Here is a 17263-nt window from a genome sequence, read left to right as displayed (position 1 = left end):
ATTTGTTAAATATTTTGATTTGGCCCAAGAGCGAATCCTATTGAAATATTATTCGGTTTGAACCAGCGAAGCGGTGTAAGGAATTTAATGCCGGGCTATGTCGCACCATATAGAGTTTTTACTTGTTTTAAATGATGATGATGTTTTGCGTTTTAGTCTAAAAAAAACCTTTTCCTTAGGAATTCTATCAAAATTCTCTCTCTCTCTCTCTCTCTCTCTGTCTGTATATTAACTGAAACGTATGCTTAAAAGTTAGTTAAATTAGCCCGCCCATTTAGTGGCTTTCTTTAAGCTCAGTGATGATCTTGTTTATGAACTACATTGTATTAAGTGCGTAAGAATCTATAAAATAATGAATTTCGTAGAGATGCATCAAAAGACTGATTTGTGTCCAAAATGAGATAAAATATGTAAAACGCGCAATTTCTGCTGGTAGAAGTAATCCATAAAACAGCGATTATTACTTAGAAATTTTGAAGAACTAATGAATTTTTTTTTTTTTGCTTTTAATAAGAGAATCTACTGAAATTTTATCGCATTTACTGCAAAAACTATTTGTCATACTTAAAAAAGGTAACAAAAAATATAAAAAAATAAAAAAAAAAAAAAATTAAATAGATTGACATCATTTCTTTTAAGCACGTTTATCACATATTTTTATTATACTTTGCTCTTCTTCTTCCTGTCTGCCCCGATGACACTTTACAGCATCTGCAACAACTATAGAGAAACAGATAGAAAAGTGTTAATGATTTTATATAAGCTCTCGTATGTACGAACGCCAGAAATAGAATACTCATGTGCGTATGAATGTGTTTGCATGTAAGTGTATAGTGCAAAATTTTTAATGCAACTTGTGTTTGGTTAAATTAATTAAATTGAATATAATTGAAACAAATTGAACTGAATCCAGTATTTACAAAAAAAAAAAAAACACACACACACATACATAAACACACATACATACATACATACACACACATGTATACACAATTTTCAAAGTAATAAAGTTGACTATTTATGTGTTTATATATATATATATATATATGTATATATATGTAGATGTATACATATATAAGTATATATGTATATATTTATATACTGTATACATCTATAGACAAATTCAACATGCAATAAATGTATTATCATCATTACTGGCAGCTGCAATCGAAAATGGTGGGGGGAGGGGGCGGCAGCGAGGAGTGGGGTTTACTTATACACATATACGTTCAAATATTCATATACAATTACATACAATTATATTATATATATATATATATATATATATATATGTATATATTTACATACATGCATATACAATATAAAAATCCATTCATTGCGCTTATCAAAGGCGCAAAAAGTATATGCGCGGGTGTCCGTTTGACTTGTTGGTATGTATATTAAGTTGTACGTGCGTTTTGTTGCTAGCTAGTTACCTATTTGCATTAATTGCAAAAGTTCATGTCATTCATGTACGGTCCGGTTTGCGTATGTGTTAGGTTTTACGCTGTTGTTGTTTTTCTTTTTTTGAAATTAGTTTCATTTAAGCAACGATAACAACAACAACAACAACAACAACAATAACAAAAACAACAACAGCAAGAGTAACAAAAATAACACTGTTGCTTTTGCTTATAAAGCTGCCGATTATTAAGTTTTTAGATATACGAATATATTGCATGTATTTACAATTAGTTTTAGTCGCTTGATGTTGTTGTTATCGTTAGTTTCGCTCAATTCTAATCTATAAAATATAGCTTTAGGTGCGGTTTATAGGTTTATGCAAGGCAAACTAGCTGCTTTAGATAAACAAAAGTGAAAAGAAATAAAAACTGTATGCAACTAACTTATTTGGTGGTGTGTTTCAATGTTTGCCCTGTATTTCTCTCTTTATGCTTAGCACTGAGAAGAACGAATAACGAATAACGATTAATATTCAGATCATTTGTTTTTTTTTTTTTGAGAAAGAAACCGCTGCTCGGTCATTTGCCCGATATTGGAGAAATGTGTGAACCGGATGTTAATCTTATATTTATTTATTTTTAAATACAATATAGTAATTATTTAATAATTTCTCATAAAACTTTAATACTAAAACAATCCTATTATTAATTTTATTATATTTAATGTGAGAAAAGTAAAAACTCAATATTAAGTAGTTGATATGATTCACGTTAACTGAATTTGTTCTATTATTTTTATCTTGTAGTCTATTGTAAGTCTTTTAGACGTAAACTCTATCCCATCATCAATTTATTAAATTAAATTATGAAGATTTACATGCATGCACAAATCAATAATCAAAGTCGATCGCAAAAAAAAAAAAAAACCAGACTTAACCGCACTGACTCACAGCCCAACGGCCCAAATACTCTACACCATTTCGCTTAATACAGTTACTGATATGGCCTTTTTACAAAACAATGCCTTACATATGAAGTGGTCGAGAGTGATGTGGTCATATCAGAACTGCTTCCAATAGTGTTGGTCGTTGCAATTCAAAAAATATCTAAAAAATTGCATCTTGCAGGTTGCACACAAGAACATAAGACGGACAAACAAGCTCTGAATCAATTTTTGATTCAATTAATGTAATAAAAGGATGATTTATTTCAAGTTCTTCCACGCGTTGTATACATCCGCACAAGCCTAACATGCCTTTGAGAAGAGTTTATGCAATACGTTTAAGGAAACTTCGGATCGATATTAATTAGAAACTGAAGTTATACCCTACACCACTTGTGGTACACGGTATATTAAGTTAGTGCGGACGTATGTAGCATGCCGAAATGCGTAATATAGATCCACCGTTCATTATATCGATCAATTTATAATCATAACCTGAATTGATCTAAGCCTGCCTGTCCATGTAAATATGTGTTCAAACTACAGGTCACCGCCATTGTTGAGATATTTTGATGAAATTTGGTACAGTGACATGTTTTGACACAAGAACGCACGCTATTGAAAATGGTTCGAATCCGACCACTTTTTGAAAAGTACGCATTTATATGGTATGGAAACAAGATAGAATTTTTGTGTTCTACAATAAAAAAAAGAATTGTTTTAGACAATATGGTGTAAGGTATTGAATGATAAGCCTTTCCCGACTATAATGCTCTTATTTGTTTTGTAGTAAGTAGTATTATTAAAATTATAAAAATCTTATATATTGAAATTTGTACTTCGTCGTCGAACTAATTTTAGCTTGTTTATCATTAAACGTGGGCTAACTTTACTGACTGAAACATTAGTTCAGAAAGCATCTCAGGATTTGATTACAGTTACAGAAGGAAAATGCTCAAGGAATAAATTGCGACCAACCACCGCCACCTGGCGTTAATTTCCTTGCGAAATTGCTACTACTATGGACCATTTTTCTTCATAAAATATTAACAATTAAACTTATTTCTAAATGGCTTACTATTCATGAGAAATGTTATATGGAGCGGGATCCGAGAAATAGACCTATGTGCTTCAAATTTGCTTCACTTAATTTTTAGATCAATAGATGGGCAAAAAGTGGTCGTAATCGGGGATCAAAGCATGTCGGTACACTGCAATTCATCAAAACATTTCAATAATTACGACGTGTGGGTTGAACACAAATTTACAAAAGCATACATCAGTTAGTTGACCAGACAAGCTTATATCGGTATAACAAAAGGTGGATTTGTCGTAAGCCCTTCTAGATGTTACTGACGCTCGTACAAACTTAATATACTCTGCACCACAAGCGCTGCAGGATATAATTATTAGAAAATATTTTCGTGAGAATAGTCTCTAAGGTGAGGAATATATTGTTGAAGAGCAAAGTTTAGCTCCTTCTCGTCTTTCATCGTTAATCGTCTCTAAGTTAGTCATTAAGATAATAATAACTCGAAAACCACGAATGCGAATTAAATGTTAAGGAAAAGTTCTTCAAGAATTTATGATTTAGATATTTTATATAAATATAATTTTATTTACTAAATATAACGGAATGAGTACCGTAGATTAGAACGAATGTTCTCCCGTCTATCCATACATTTTTTTTTAATGCGCATGTAATTAAGAAAATTTTCGAAGTAATCGAGAATATACCGTAAAGTCAATAACGATTCGGGTAATCCGTACGCACGATGCTGCGTAACTTTAATGTGACACATAGGACGAGGAATAGGGAACGATATGTAAGCTGTCAGCTAACATATTTAGAAAATTGCATATGAATTTAAGCATTTCACATCACTTAGCCGATATATGATATACATCGTAGGTAAGAGGTTCGAAAAAACAACGCAACAACTGATAATCAAAGTCTAAATAACTTAGATTAGCTAGATTATAAGTTTTTGTTCTCAGAGCATTTCTATTTATGGATAAAACTATAAATCTATTTAAAATTCGCATTGTAAAAAATCGGTTAAACGAATCGACTTGACTAAATTGTTTGATTCGTTATCAATAATGTAAATAGTCTGAACATTTCTGAAATATAGTTCAAGATATTCCAAGCATTGGTGAGCGTCAGAATTTTTAAAAAGATTAAGTTTTTTCAAGATTTCGTAAAAGCGAGTTTTTTTCTTGAAATAAATACATAAAGTAAAGTAAATACTGGACTAAGAAAAAAAAAAGAAAAGGTTTTTCATTAACTTGCACACACATTACAAAGAGAAAAAAAGTAAAACAATCAGTTTAAATTTATGAAACGATTGCAATAAAAATCTTTCGAGTATTTAACCTGCGGCGATCACGTTTTCCGCTGTCTCAACAGTATTGGGAAAAGCGTAGGTGAGTTAACAAAAAATTGAAATGAAAATGGGAGGAAAAAAAAAAAAATAAAATATTTATAACAAGTAAGAACACTGTGATGCGAACATTACCCTACAACTAACTTTTCATATAACAACATTTCAAAATAAGGTGTTATGTTGGAAGTGATCGAATAAGTGATCCGATCTCAATCATTTTCAATAGAGCTTTTGTCCTTGCGCTGAAACATGTCGGTGTACCAAACCATTATGGCAAAAATTGCGACCTGGTCGATTGAACAATAAAAAGTAAGACGGACCGACGTGTGTAGATCGATGCAAAAAATGTTTCTTAATCGATCGGTGTAATAAAAAAAAAGTAAATTTATCTAGTACTTCTGCATGTTGCATATATCTGCATAAACTTAATATACTCTTCTACCGCAGCGAATGTAGAGTTTAAAAATAGAAAAATATTCGAAACAATAATTTGAGTCAATCCGGGTCTAACGGTTTTTATCTGTTGAAACCCTTCACAAATAATTCATCCATTACTGAGGTTCGTTTAATGAAAACGGTTAAAAAGTCTTATCAAGACGTCAAATCGTACACCACAGTAGCCGGATATTTTTCAAAGAACAGTAATTGCTTTGTACTTTCTTTAATTTTTATTTATTTATTTATTTTTTTTTCGTTTCTGGGCTAAAACGTGGTTAATTTACGGATATAGGAATTTTCTTTTCCTCAACTTTTACCCAAAATATACATATAGATTCCCATTAATAGAGGAGTAGAGGAAACTATAGAAATTGGCAGCAACGCTACAATGAAGTCATGGGAATTACTTTAAAATAACTCTCAGCGGAATATTTAGCATTAATCCCTTGGGCTTTTCTCGCGCAAACATTTTTGTTTAGACATTTTGACTGAAATGCAGGAACGAACATACCACCACCACCACCACCCACCACCAACACCGTCATCGTCATCGTCATCGTCATCGTCACCACTACAATAAAATAATAATAATAGCAATAACAACTGCAACAGTAGCAACAACAACAAAAGAAAATTACAAATAAATCAGTTGTGTTGTCCAACTTAGCCAACTCAGTCAACCAAACAGACAAACACTCTTCTTCCATTCAGCACAAAAACTTTGCATTGTTTCAGTTATCACTTACACCGCCTTTAGGAGGTCATATTATGGCATTACCCAGTCAGTAGTCAAGAGAATTACCACAACTTCTTCTCTCTGCACTAGCGATTCCGGTTTTAATACACATAGTACACGGTGCACACATAAAACACATATTTTTATTTTTATTTTTTTTTCTTTTTTTTTAAAGCTTTTTTTTTTTTTGTTACGAAGCAGAAGATGAGATAAATGTATACTAAGTTTGCCAATTGATTTGCAACACTTGCTAGCACGCATTCAGCAAATATCTATTACATTCGATCAATATGAGATGTAAGAAATTCTAAGTAGATACAGTTTTTTATACGCTTACTCACTCAGATCATTGCAGTTGGTACATTTACAAAAATCATAACGGATATTGGGTTGGTCGCTCGATGATAAGCTTCGATTAAGTTAAGCTAAAGAACTAAGTCGAACTTTGTAAAAATTTAAAATATAAATCAATAAATAAGATTATGTTCAAAATCGGAGCATCAGAAATATTAATTGGACAACTTGTGTCGAAAAATTCTTATAGACATGCAATCTCCGTAGGCGATTAATGTAAAATTAACCGAAAATGAAGTGATTTTTATGCATTGAATACTATTAGCTGTTTTATATATATATATCTCTATGTAAGATTTTATAGTGCAAAAAAAAAAATAAATAAATAAACAAATATTAACCTTTTCTAAGAGTGAAAAATCACAAAAAAAAAGATTTAAAAAAAAAAAAAATTTGAATAACATAAATATAGTTGTGCATGTTCTATTTTTAGGCCCGATATATATATATACATACATATATATTTTAATCATATCGGACATATTAGTTGACATGAGTGTCTAAGATTCGTCCTAAGATGAGCACATAGTTTTCTTGCTTACTTCTTCTTCGTAATCTTCGAGGCAATAACTTTTTCTTAAATGACTTCACATAAACATCAAAGACAAGCCAATAAAGCTATTGATATCAATAAGGAAGAAAACAATGTGAATTATTCAATGCAGACAGTTCATGATTTCGATGGTATAGAATAATCTCTTAGGTTTGAAATAAAAATTATCACAAACCGGAGATGAAAGTTTTTGTTAAATCTTATCATAATTTCTTATGTACACTTTATTTGTTTGTTTGTTTGTTTGTTTGTTTTCTAGCAATTTCTCCTTTTTGTTTTTTATTTTCCGAACAGTAATACAGCGATACCCAAAGGATGATGCTGAGTAACAAAGAGTAACGACTAGATCGGAAAATACTTAATTTTCAACCTTTCACTAATAAGGGGCAAAAAAAAAAAAAAGGAAAAAGCGAGAATTCGCCACAGCACTGACAGATATATATGTGTAAGTATTATATTAAAATTATGCGGAGACCTTCCTTCCATTACAACAAATCTATATCTACAAATATTTACAAACTGGATCGAAACATGTAAATACATAGATTTCGAGTCGGCTCGCCCATGCTCGTCCGTTAAGTTATTACTTTACAGTCTGATTGTGATCGTTAAACTTTATAACAATTGATTTTTATTAATGATCGGAAAATGATCTGATTCTTTAAATGCTTAACTCGCCTTTTACTATTTGTATCGATCGATCGATTCAGATCAATTGAACAATGTTGTGTAAGGAAAAATTGTAAATCATTTAGTTAAGCTAGAGATCAAAAATTTGTATTAAGCTTGTGTGCAGGTCCGCTCAACGCCTCAATAAATTTCATATTGCCTTATATATATGCTATACATACAAGGCTATCTATCTATCGTGTGTAACGTAGATTTTATAAGTGTAAAGAAAAAGCCTTAAACGTGGTTTTTGACTCGTTTAATCGATTTTGATTATTGTTTTCAGTTCGGTTATATGCTGTGACAACAGCAACAGCAACAGCAACAGCAGCAGCAGCAGTAACAGTGCAATAGCAATAGCAACAACAATAAACTTGTACATTTCTTTATTAAAGTTTTGTGTCGCCAGAACTAGTCAGCCCTCTTTCTCTGATGCTGTCTTTCTTTCCTGTCTACTCTACTCCTCTCCTCTCTATCGCCCTTTCTTTAACTAACTAAGTCAGTTCAATTTTACAACAACAGCAAAATGATTCACCTTTTTGGCGTGTGTGCCTTAATTCAGAGTCTCTTATGATAAATAACAATAAGAAAGACAATCATTAACCATAGTAAGTTTACTAAAGATAGTTGCTATTGTAATGTTGTGTGGAAAGGCCATTATAATCATAAAATCAACACAATAACATCACAACAGCGCAACAATGTACATGTATATGCAAAAAGAAAAAAAAAAAAAAAAGAAAAAAAAAGGAAATTATTTCGTATTAAATTTAAATTGTTAATTTATTGCATTGAAGTAGAAAAACAAAATGTAAAAAAAAAAAAAAAAAAACCAGACCATAGCACAACAATTTTTCTATGAATTTCATCACAAATATTCCCACAGTCACTTATACAAATATGCTGGCTGGTATTAATATACGAGTTTCTATACCACTTGTAATAACAACAATATGGAATATATATATATATATATATATTATGTATAAAATATAAACACATTTAAATTACTTACCTTCCCGACACTTGCACTCGTACGTTAAACCAGTCGATGGCCGACATGTGCCACCATTTTGACAAGGTGATGGCGAGCATGGTACATATTTGGATTCACAGTTTTTACCAGTATAACCGCCCGGGCACATACACCTACAAAAAAGAAATAAACGGATGGAGAGAAAGAGAGAGTGAGAAAGAGAGAGAGAGAGGTAGAGAAAAAGTATAAAAATAAGAATTTTTTTTTTATATAAAAAAATTATTTTATGCAATCTTTTCGTCGTTCATGTTTGGAATTGCTATTTTGCGAATCTATTGTGTCCCGAAATTTACGCACCATTGGAATTAAATAGAAAACTAATTTTTTGCTTTTTTTTTTAAATTGCATCTTTTTCCTTATATATATATATATATATATATATATATCAGGCATACGGCTTTCACTCTTTCTTCACTCTTTTATCGAAATTTTAATCATCGAAATGAGCGAACACACGATCAGGCAATGTTTCACGGGATTGAAAGGCAAGTGGACACCATCTCTGTTAAAACTAGAACAGCGCCAGCAACAGTCATCACTTTTCACAAGTATTGTCTAGCGGTGAAAACATGCGTTGCTCTCTCGTGCAATGCTCTCTATTTTTATTAATCCTAAATTGTCAGCTGTCAAGATGCTTCTTCTTCTTCTTCTTCTTTTTGTTTTTTGGCGGCAAATCCAAATCTTGCATAAATTTTGCTACACACTTTATTTGCAAAAGCTGTAGGAGAAGTGTCAATAAAAGATTTCTACCGACAGACTTAAACTTAACATAATTGAAACAATGAGATATTTTGTACCCATGTCAATCTTTACTACTGTTGGGATAATGCAAGAAAGTCCCCTCTTAACATTTCGAAGATTTTCGAATTTTTTTTTGCAGTTAGTAGTATAAAGTCATCCTTGAAATATTAAAATTGTTAAACTCGCCTGTTTGTTGCCACACGCTGTGTTAATTAGTTTCAACTTGTAGATATTTCCGCGTTATTTTCTCTAGTTTAACTACATTATTATTACATACAGAAGACAAGAGATCTAAGACTGGGCCCGAGGTCAAAGGCATATCTGCTGCTTTTTTCCAGGAATGAAGGGAAGAACATTTCTTATCGACTTTTTCAAATACATTGATAGGAAGGACAGGAAACGGAGAGCTCTATTCATTTAAAGCTTACGAAGCTCACGCTTTTCTACACGTTTCTGATATTTGTTAACGGTTTCCTTGTCAAAACGGAAGTGATACCTATATATATCAAGTAAGCAAAAGGAAGTCAACTTTCTTTTTTAGTTTTAATTAAAAAAAAAAATCTACGATCGCTGCATTCACTAACGAGTTACATTTCGTTTGAAGTTCTAACGTCAAACGGATGCGATGATGTGAAGTGAAGAACAGAAGAACAGTAATGATAATTACAAATAATCGGTAAATTTTGTAAAAGAAGCAAACGCTGGCTTGTTTATTTTCGAGTCCTATTTTTCCTACGCGCATATCCAAAGTATTGGAAATTTCGAATGTAAAATAATATTTGATTATTAGCTAATTAATATTTCAGTTCTTCTCCCCGGGCTCTTTGGTTAAGCTACATACAGATCAAATTTGCGTTCATATCAACTTGTAGTGAGAAAAAAACGTATCTAATAGATTTTTGTTTGTGTAAGTTTGTGCAAGTATACCATCAAGGTTTGGAAAGGTTTTTACTTCATGAATAATAAAAGCATTAAATATTTATGAGTTTAAGGAGCCTAAGGTTACTTATCAACTACACACACACACACACACACACACACATGCACACATACACAGACGACCAACAATTTATTACTCGTAGAGATTATGCACACGAAATTTTTTTAAATGTAACGAATTGATTCAAGAAAACTAACAATAAAACAAAAATAAAAAGCTCGACACATTTACTGACTGATTGATTGATTAGAGTCAAAATGATTTTTTCAATCTTAACTGCTAATCGTTTCATCAGTTTTGATAATGCGCGACAATTCAACACAGCCGGAGGCAATGCAGGCTTAGATGCTGACTTTATTATGAAAATACGATTAAAGACGATATAATAACTTCCCGAGACATAGTCACTTAAGAGGCTTAGCATTTAAAATAGCATTTACGCAATCCTTTGATTAAAAGAATCAAAACAACATTTCTTCATTCTCATGAGCCGAGAGAAAAATCCTCAATAATATTCAAATTTCAAGTATAATAAATATTCGTGAAAAGTTCTTAGCAATATCTTATAGGTTGAGGAGATACGGTATTAAAATTGAAAGCAATATACGTGTGATCAGGCCTTACGAGCGAGCTTTTCGTTTACTTCATCTGGCTTGTGACCTTCAGTGATTTGAAAGAAAACAATATAAGATCAATTTTGCCATTGTCAAATAAAAGTTCCGCGATCACAATTTGAAAGAAAATAAACAATTTATGGTTTTTTTTTTTTTTTTTTTTTTTTTTTTGTTAATTACGATTTATTTAGAAAAAAAAAAATCAACTTTTGTACCCGCCAAAGTAAAATAGATTTGCAAAACATTCATAACTTTTCGCATAAGACATGTGACATAAGAAGATCAATAAGTTGTAGGTGTCTGCGTTGTTGCTCATAGTGAACATTTTAAATGGCTTGCATGCATGTGTTCGTCTCGATTTGCTGATAGTCCAATGAAATGCCGATTATTTCCTCGGAATTTTGAAAAAGTGCATTTTTTTTTTTTACAAAATTTCCATAATCACTCTTAACAACTTCTCCGCTCCGGAGCTATCAAAATCAATTAACCTAGGTGTTCGTAATAAGTTTTTCTTCTTCATTATGTTGGCTTTAAAATTGTGAAGTAATTTGTTCAACTTTTGTACCCTACACCATTCTTGTATATAGGTAGAGTATATTAGGTTCGTGCAGATGTCTCTAATACGGAACAAAGCTTGAACTACATCCACCTTTTATTAATTCTGTTTGTCCCTCTGTCTGTCTTACATTGTTGTGTACAAGTTGCAATTTTTGAGATGGTGCGCTGCTTACACTGACGTGATCGTGACGTATTAGCTCAATGACAAATGCTATTTAATATGATTCGGAACGCACCACTAAAAGAATGAATCTATCTCCGTTCAATTCGTTCACTTACAGAGATTCTGTTCTTGGACTTGTCAACAGAAAGACAATATGTAAGGCTTATCTCATTCTTATTGACAACGAAAGAAGATGTCACAATTTTGCCCTTAAGCTCATTTTGACTCACTTGAATATATTGATAGTGCCGTTCTAGCTGAGTTCAAGGGTTTTGTACTTAATAGAATCGCTTACGATTAGTATGTATATCTAGATCCCTAGCTCTTGATGTTACGTAGAGACCAGTTTAACAAGTTTGTGGGCCAATTAATTAATTCAAGATTATTTTTAGTTAAGAATTCTTCGAGAAATGCTTCAGTCTAAAGTTTACGAACGAAACGGAAAGGAAACGAAAGGAAATGATAAAAAGCCTACCGTCATCCCGCATAAATATGCAAATGTTAGGTTATAAACTTTATAATTAATCTATAGATTTTTAATAAACAATTAAATATTTATGTAAACATACGTTGACATAAGTTGACAAACGGAAAGATAGATAGAAAGTTGAGCAGTAAACTGGTCGATGATATAACAGCCGTCGAGTTTCCTTCTTCGAGAAAATTAATTATGCAAATTTTTTTACTGTCAGCTCAAACAACTTTAACATATGTACCACCACCACCGCTGTCATACCACAATGTTGCAGGGTATAAAAGTTGTGGTTTTTCAAGACAATAAAAAAAAAAAAAAAAAAAAGCAAAAAATTGTGATTTCTCTAAATAGTTCATAAACGTGAACAGAAAAGCAGAAAAGCTATTAAAAATCGACAAAGTTTTTAGTACATTTTTATGCGTAAAAGTTCATTATTCAGTTAACTATGTGCAAGGGTTTTACGATCAAAATAATATGTATTTGGGAACTCGTGTTAAATACGATCATGTCGACTCTGTTGTGTATTGCAGTTTTTATTAAATCGTCTTAAGTATTATTATTATATCAACAAAGTTGAAAAGCAAACGAATTCATTTAAATATTTTTTTCGATATTATATTTATCGAGTGTGAGATGTGATTTATTTGAAACGTTTATTTGTTTTAATTAAATTCATCATCAAATCTAAAGCAAATCATCCCATAACTACCATATGTTTATGTATATGTGTGTTACCGTCGTAGATTATGAAATCCGTCTGTCGTCTGAGTCGTTGGGGCTATTGATTAGCAGTTAAGCGATCATTGGTTTTTTTTTTTTTTTTTTTTTGTTTTGTTTTGTTTTCTTTCGCTTGCCATTAAATTGTTGTCAATTTGTTAAACACATTTTAAAAATTTCAATATCCATAAAATATCAATAAAGATATTTTTTTGTTTTTTCGCTTTTTTTTCGTTTTCATTTTTAGAATACCCCGCCACAACAATATTCACAAAGTTCACATTGAAATGCAAATTTTTGTTTCAGATTATCATCATGATCGTCATGATCGTCATGATTAGTATTGTAGTTACCGCTCTATTGTCGTCACAAAATAAATGGTCTTTTAAAAGCTATTCATTCTCGTTTTGTTTTAATTATAATTTTTAGTTTAATTTTTGGATCTTTTTGTTCGATTTGTTCATTTGTTCGTTTGTTCATTTATCATACATAATATATACTTACTGATACGATCCGTGAGTATTTAAACAAGTTCCACCATGTTTACAGGGGTTTTGTTTACATTCCTCAACATCGTCCATACATTTATGACCTTTAAAGCCTTTAGGGCAAATGCATTTGTAACTGGTACCACCAGCTATCGATGTACAAGTGCCGCCATTATGACAGGGAGACGTAGCGCAAATATTTTGCGTTTCACAGTGTTCACCTAAGAAACGTAACGACAATTAATATGCATTTTAATTCAATTGAATAACACACAATATCTAGTTTATGCCTCGTTAACATTGCGCTCTAGTCTTACATAATAATAGAGTTTCCCTTTGCTGAAACTGAAGCGTTTGTTATTTTCTTTTCTAAATTTAAAATCTATTCAAGCTTATTGCAAGCTTATGTAAAAGCAAAAATTTTCACTTTATTCGCCAGAATAGTTTATTACTGCTTCATAGTTCAATATGAATTGTTAATGGTCCTCGCGACCATTGAGGAAAATGGATTATGAAAATGTATAACATTTTAAGTCAATCAAACAATAGATGGGCTTCACAGCACAATGAATATTTTACAAAAATCACACATAAATTGCTGGAGAATTGCGAAAAAAAAAAAAGAAAGGAAAGCATTATTCCGCATTAAATACCGTATATGACCTTCGCCTAATTGAATTCGTCATTTATTTTCGTCATAACGTATTAAAGATTAAAGTTTGCTTTCATACATAAAGGCAGACTGACTATTCAAGAGAATCCTTATATAGGATATAGGCTTCATATAAAATAAACTTCTCTTTCTTCTTCTTTTTCTTTTGCACGTTAGCAAGTCTGGCAGCAGCTGTTAAGGAGAGATCTCAATCCGAACCGAATTTTTCACATCCAACTACTTGGTGATTTTTGTCGAGAAATTTTGAAAATGTATCCTGGAGAGGGGGGGAGAGGGAGGGAGAAGGATTGTTCGTAGATATGGCTCGGTAAAATCCGTTTTCAGTCGGATTCGACCTGTAGTTGAAAGGCACTTTTGTAATAAATCTTTTAAAAATATTCCAATTTTTGATAGATTGTACTCGTACAATACTTTAATATATATGTGCACGTATATAAAAGTGAAATCATGTCTCGCTCAAATATAACGGTTAATTAACTAATATTAAATTATCTCAAATTTACATATAAGTAAAGTAATAAACTCTTCTAAGGAATCGACGAATTAATTTAATCCTTTATCGTTTTTATTTAAAACACTTTTATAACAAAATGTTCCTTTTTCATAGAGAGACATTTTTCAAGGACGCCATGTCCAATGTGCATTTATGTGCAAGTACGATATGTTATATGAAAAGACGAGAAAGATGATTTGAGACTTTTGACATTTTCATTTAATAAACTGCTTTTCGGTTCCTTAAAAGTGTCTAATGTAGTTAGTCACAATAACCTAATCTAGGTTAGCGCATTTTATCATTACGCGGTTATAGCGGTTAAATTTTGTGATTGTGTAAGTGAATAAAGTAAGAGAGATTCGTTTTGATGAGTTAAAGCTCCAACTTAGTGCCGGCAGACTTGAAAGAATTTGGACAAATGGCTCTTTTTTTTTTTTTTACTTACCAGTATAACCGTTAACACAAGCACAAGTGTATTCCTCCAGCGTCTTTAAATTACAAGTGCCACCATTTTTGCAGGGCGACGAATCGCAAGCATTTTTCACAGGAATTTCGCAAAGCGATTCGGAGAAACCGATGGGGCAAATGCAAGAAATACTTAGGCGATCGTTACGATAGGAACCTTGGCATGTGCCACCATTCTGACAGCGACCTAATCCGGTTAAACATGGATTTGGATATTCACAATAATCGCCCACGTACTTGGAACTGCAGCTGTAATATAAAAAAAAAAAAAAAAATAAAAAAAAAAATAAGTAAATAAAAACTTTTAAAAAAAATATGAAATAAAAGGAAAACTTAAATATGCGGTCTTTTCGTCCATCGTTTTTGCAAAGGTATATCGGTGAGGCAAGAGTGTTTAAGTAGTAAGGACTCAACTTTCTTTTGGTATGATTGCAATAACAATAATAACAACAACAATAAATTTAATTAGGCCCACGCAAAACACGCACTACAATATAAATATATATATATATATATATATATATATATATAAAGGCCGACACGAAAAATAAACAAAGCAACACATTAATGATTGGTATTCAATACTTATACGAGCCATGTTAAAGAGGGAACATGTTGGCATGTAGCAGCAATACAGCAGCAGCAATAGCTGAAGCACTTTACTCAACCAAAAAAGTCGATATGGAAAAGTTTCCTCCTGAGAAAATAACAACAACAAAACAAATGCAATGCATACATATATATGTATATATGTATGTATAGATAAAATTGAAAAAAAATAAAAAAGGAAAGATATACAAAAAGTAAAACACATATAGCATACAAGCGCGGTAAGAGCAGCATCAGCATCAGCCTCAGCATCAGCATCAGCAACAGCAACAGCAACAGCAGTATCGCTAATTATAAAGCGTATGATTTCGTCGGAACCTAGAGACAACAAACAAACCTACAAACGAAACAACGAATCTTATAATGTTTATATCTCAGGAAAGTGTGTATGTAAGTAACAAGCCAATGCTGTTATGGATGGAAGGCTAGTTGTTAGTTGCTCGGATGGATGGATAGTTATAGTTGGCAAAATTGCAGTAGCACAAATCATTAAGGTGCCTAAGTTGCGTTGGTGTGTGTGTCCGTTTTCTACCGTGGGTACAAGTGAACAAGTTGCAAAATAAATACATATTTATATATATATATATATATATGTGTGTGTGTGTGTGTTTGTGTAAATGTATATATGTATATATGTATAGTAGATGTCATGTATATTTATTTATTTATACATTTATATTCATTTATGTATGTATTATGTACGTGAAATATATATATATATATATATATATATATATATATATATACATGAATATAAGTTTCTATACACATATGAATAATGTGTTGCGTGCCATTCCTTCTTTAGAGATTCCCTCACAACTTTAAAGTGTATAATGTATCGATCTCATGTACGCACATACCAAACATTCAGGCAACCAAACGAGAAACCAAGCAAGAGTTTATTTATTTACGTACATTTCATATCAGTACATTTATGTACAAACATTCTATATATGTAACGATTTTTAAATATGTACACAAATCATTTTACTAAACTCTCTTGCAATACATACAAAACAACAGAGACGAGTTTCCTTTATTTTGCGTTATTGCAACAGTTGCTCCAAAGAATTAAACATCGCAAGACACAAATAACTGTTGCGATTTTATATACATACATTTATGCATGAACATATACGTTCACTTACTGTATATGTATGCATGTTTAGATGTACTGTTTGCTGCTACTGATGATGATCGGTGGATTAAACAAACGTACAGAAAACAAATATCTTAAATCACATTTTCACTTCAACAGCACTGTTTAGCAAAAAACAGAAAAAAACAGAAAAAAAAAAAAAAACTCGATGTATTTGATAAAAATGATGATGACAACAGCGTATATAGCGAGCAAACTGAATTCCTTGTTTTAAGATACTAATCAATATCGCATTGACTAGTAAATGAAATGTGATACAAATCTTTTTAATGCAACTACCATAAAATAAGTAGCACTAGCATTAATATCAGCAACAACAAAAACAATAAATAAATAAGTATTATAGTATCTGGTAGAATGATAAACATGCACACAAATATGTTGCACATGCGTATGTATGAAATTTTGCACAAGTAGAAGTTGAAAAAACAACAAAAAATAAATAAACAAAATGTATATTAAAAAAAATTTTATATTGTTGCTTATGTGTAAGCAAAAGGAACGCAAAATCTCATATATAAAATGCATCAACATCAGCGTTAATCAAAGTATAACATACACGGTGTGTATTGTGTTAAATAACATAGGTTGTGATACATGACTCGTATAAAACGATACACCAGCCAACAGCCGACAGCCGACAGCCGAC

At 31.6% G+C, this 17263-nt stretch overlaps 1 protein-coding gene across 1 annotated transcript in view; it reads right to left on the bottom strand.

The window, feature by feature from the left end:
* The window catches only part of LOC119644794 (neurogenic locus Notch protein), a 68669-nt gene that overhangs the window by 17625 nt on the left and 33781 nt on the right, over positions 1–17263 (bottom strand). The window contains exons 3-5 of the mRNA XM_038044531.1: positions 14827–15095; positions 13232–13436; positions 8499–8632 (exon numbers count right to left, since the gene is read on the bottom strand). Of these exons, the coding sequence (XP_037900459.1) occupies positions 8499–8632; positions 13232–13436; positions 14827–15095 (608 nt within the window). The remainder of the gene's footprint in view (positions 1–8498; positions 8633–13231; positions 13437–14826; positions 15096–17263) is intronic.

Source organism: Glossina fuscipes, unplaced genomic scaffold (assembly GCF_014805625.2).
Source record: "Glossina fuscipes isolate IAEA_lab_2018 unplaced genomic scaffold, Yale_Gfus_2 0, whole genome shotgun sequence".
NCBI lineage: Eukaryota > Metazoa > Arthropoda > Insecta > Diptera > Glossinidae > Glossina > Glossina fuscipes.
The sequence above is the reverse complement of the archived record's forward strand: the minus strand, read 5'-3'. Positions and strand labels throughout refer to the sequence as shown.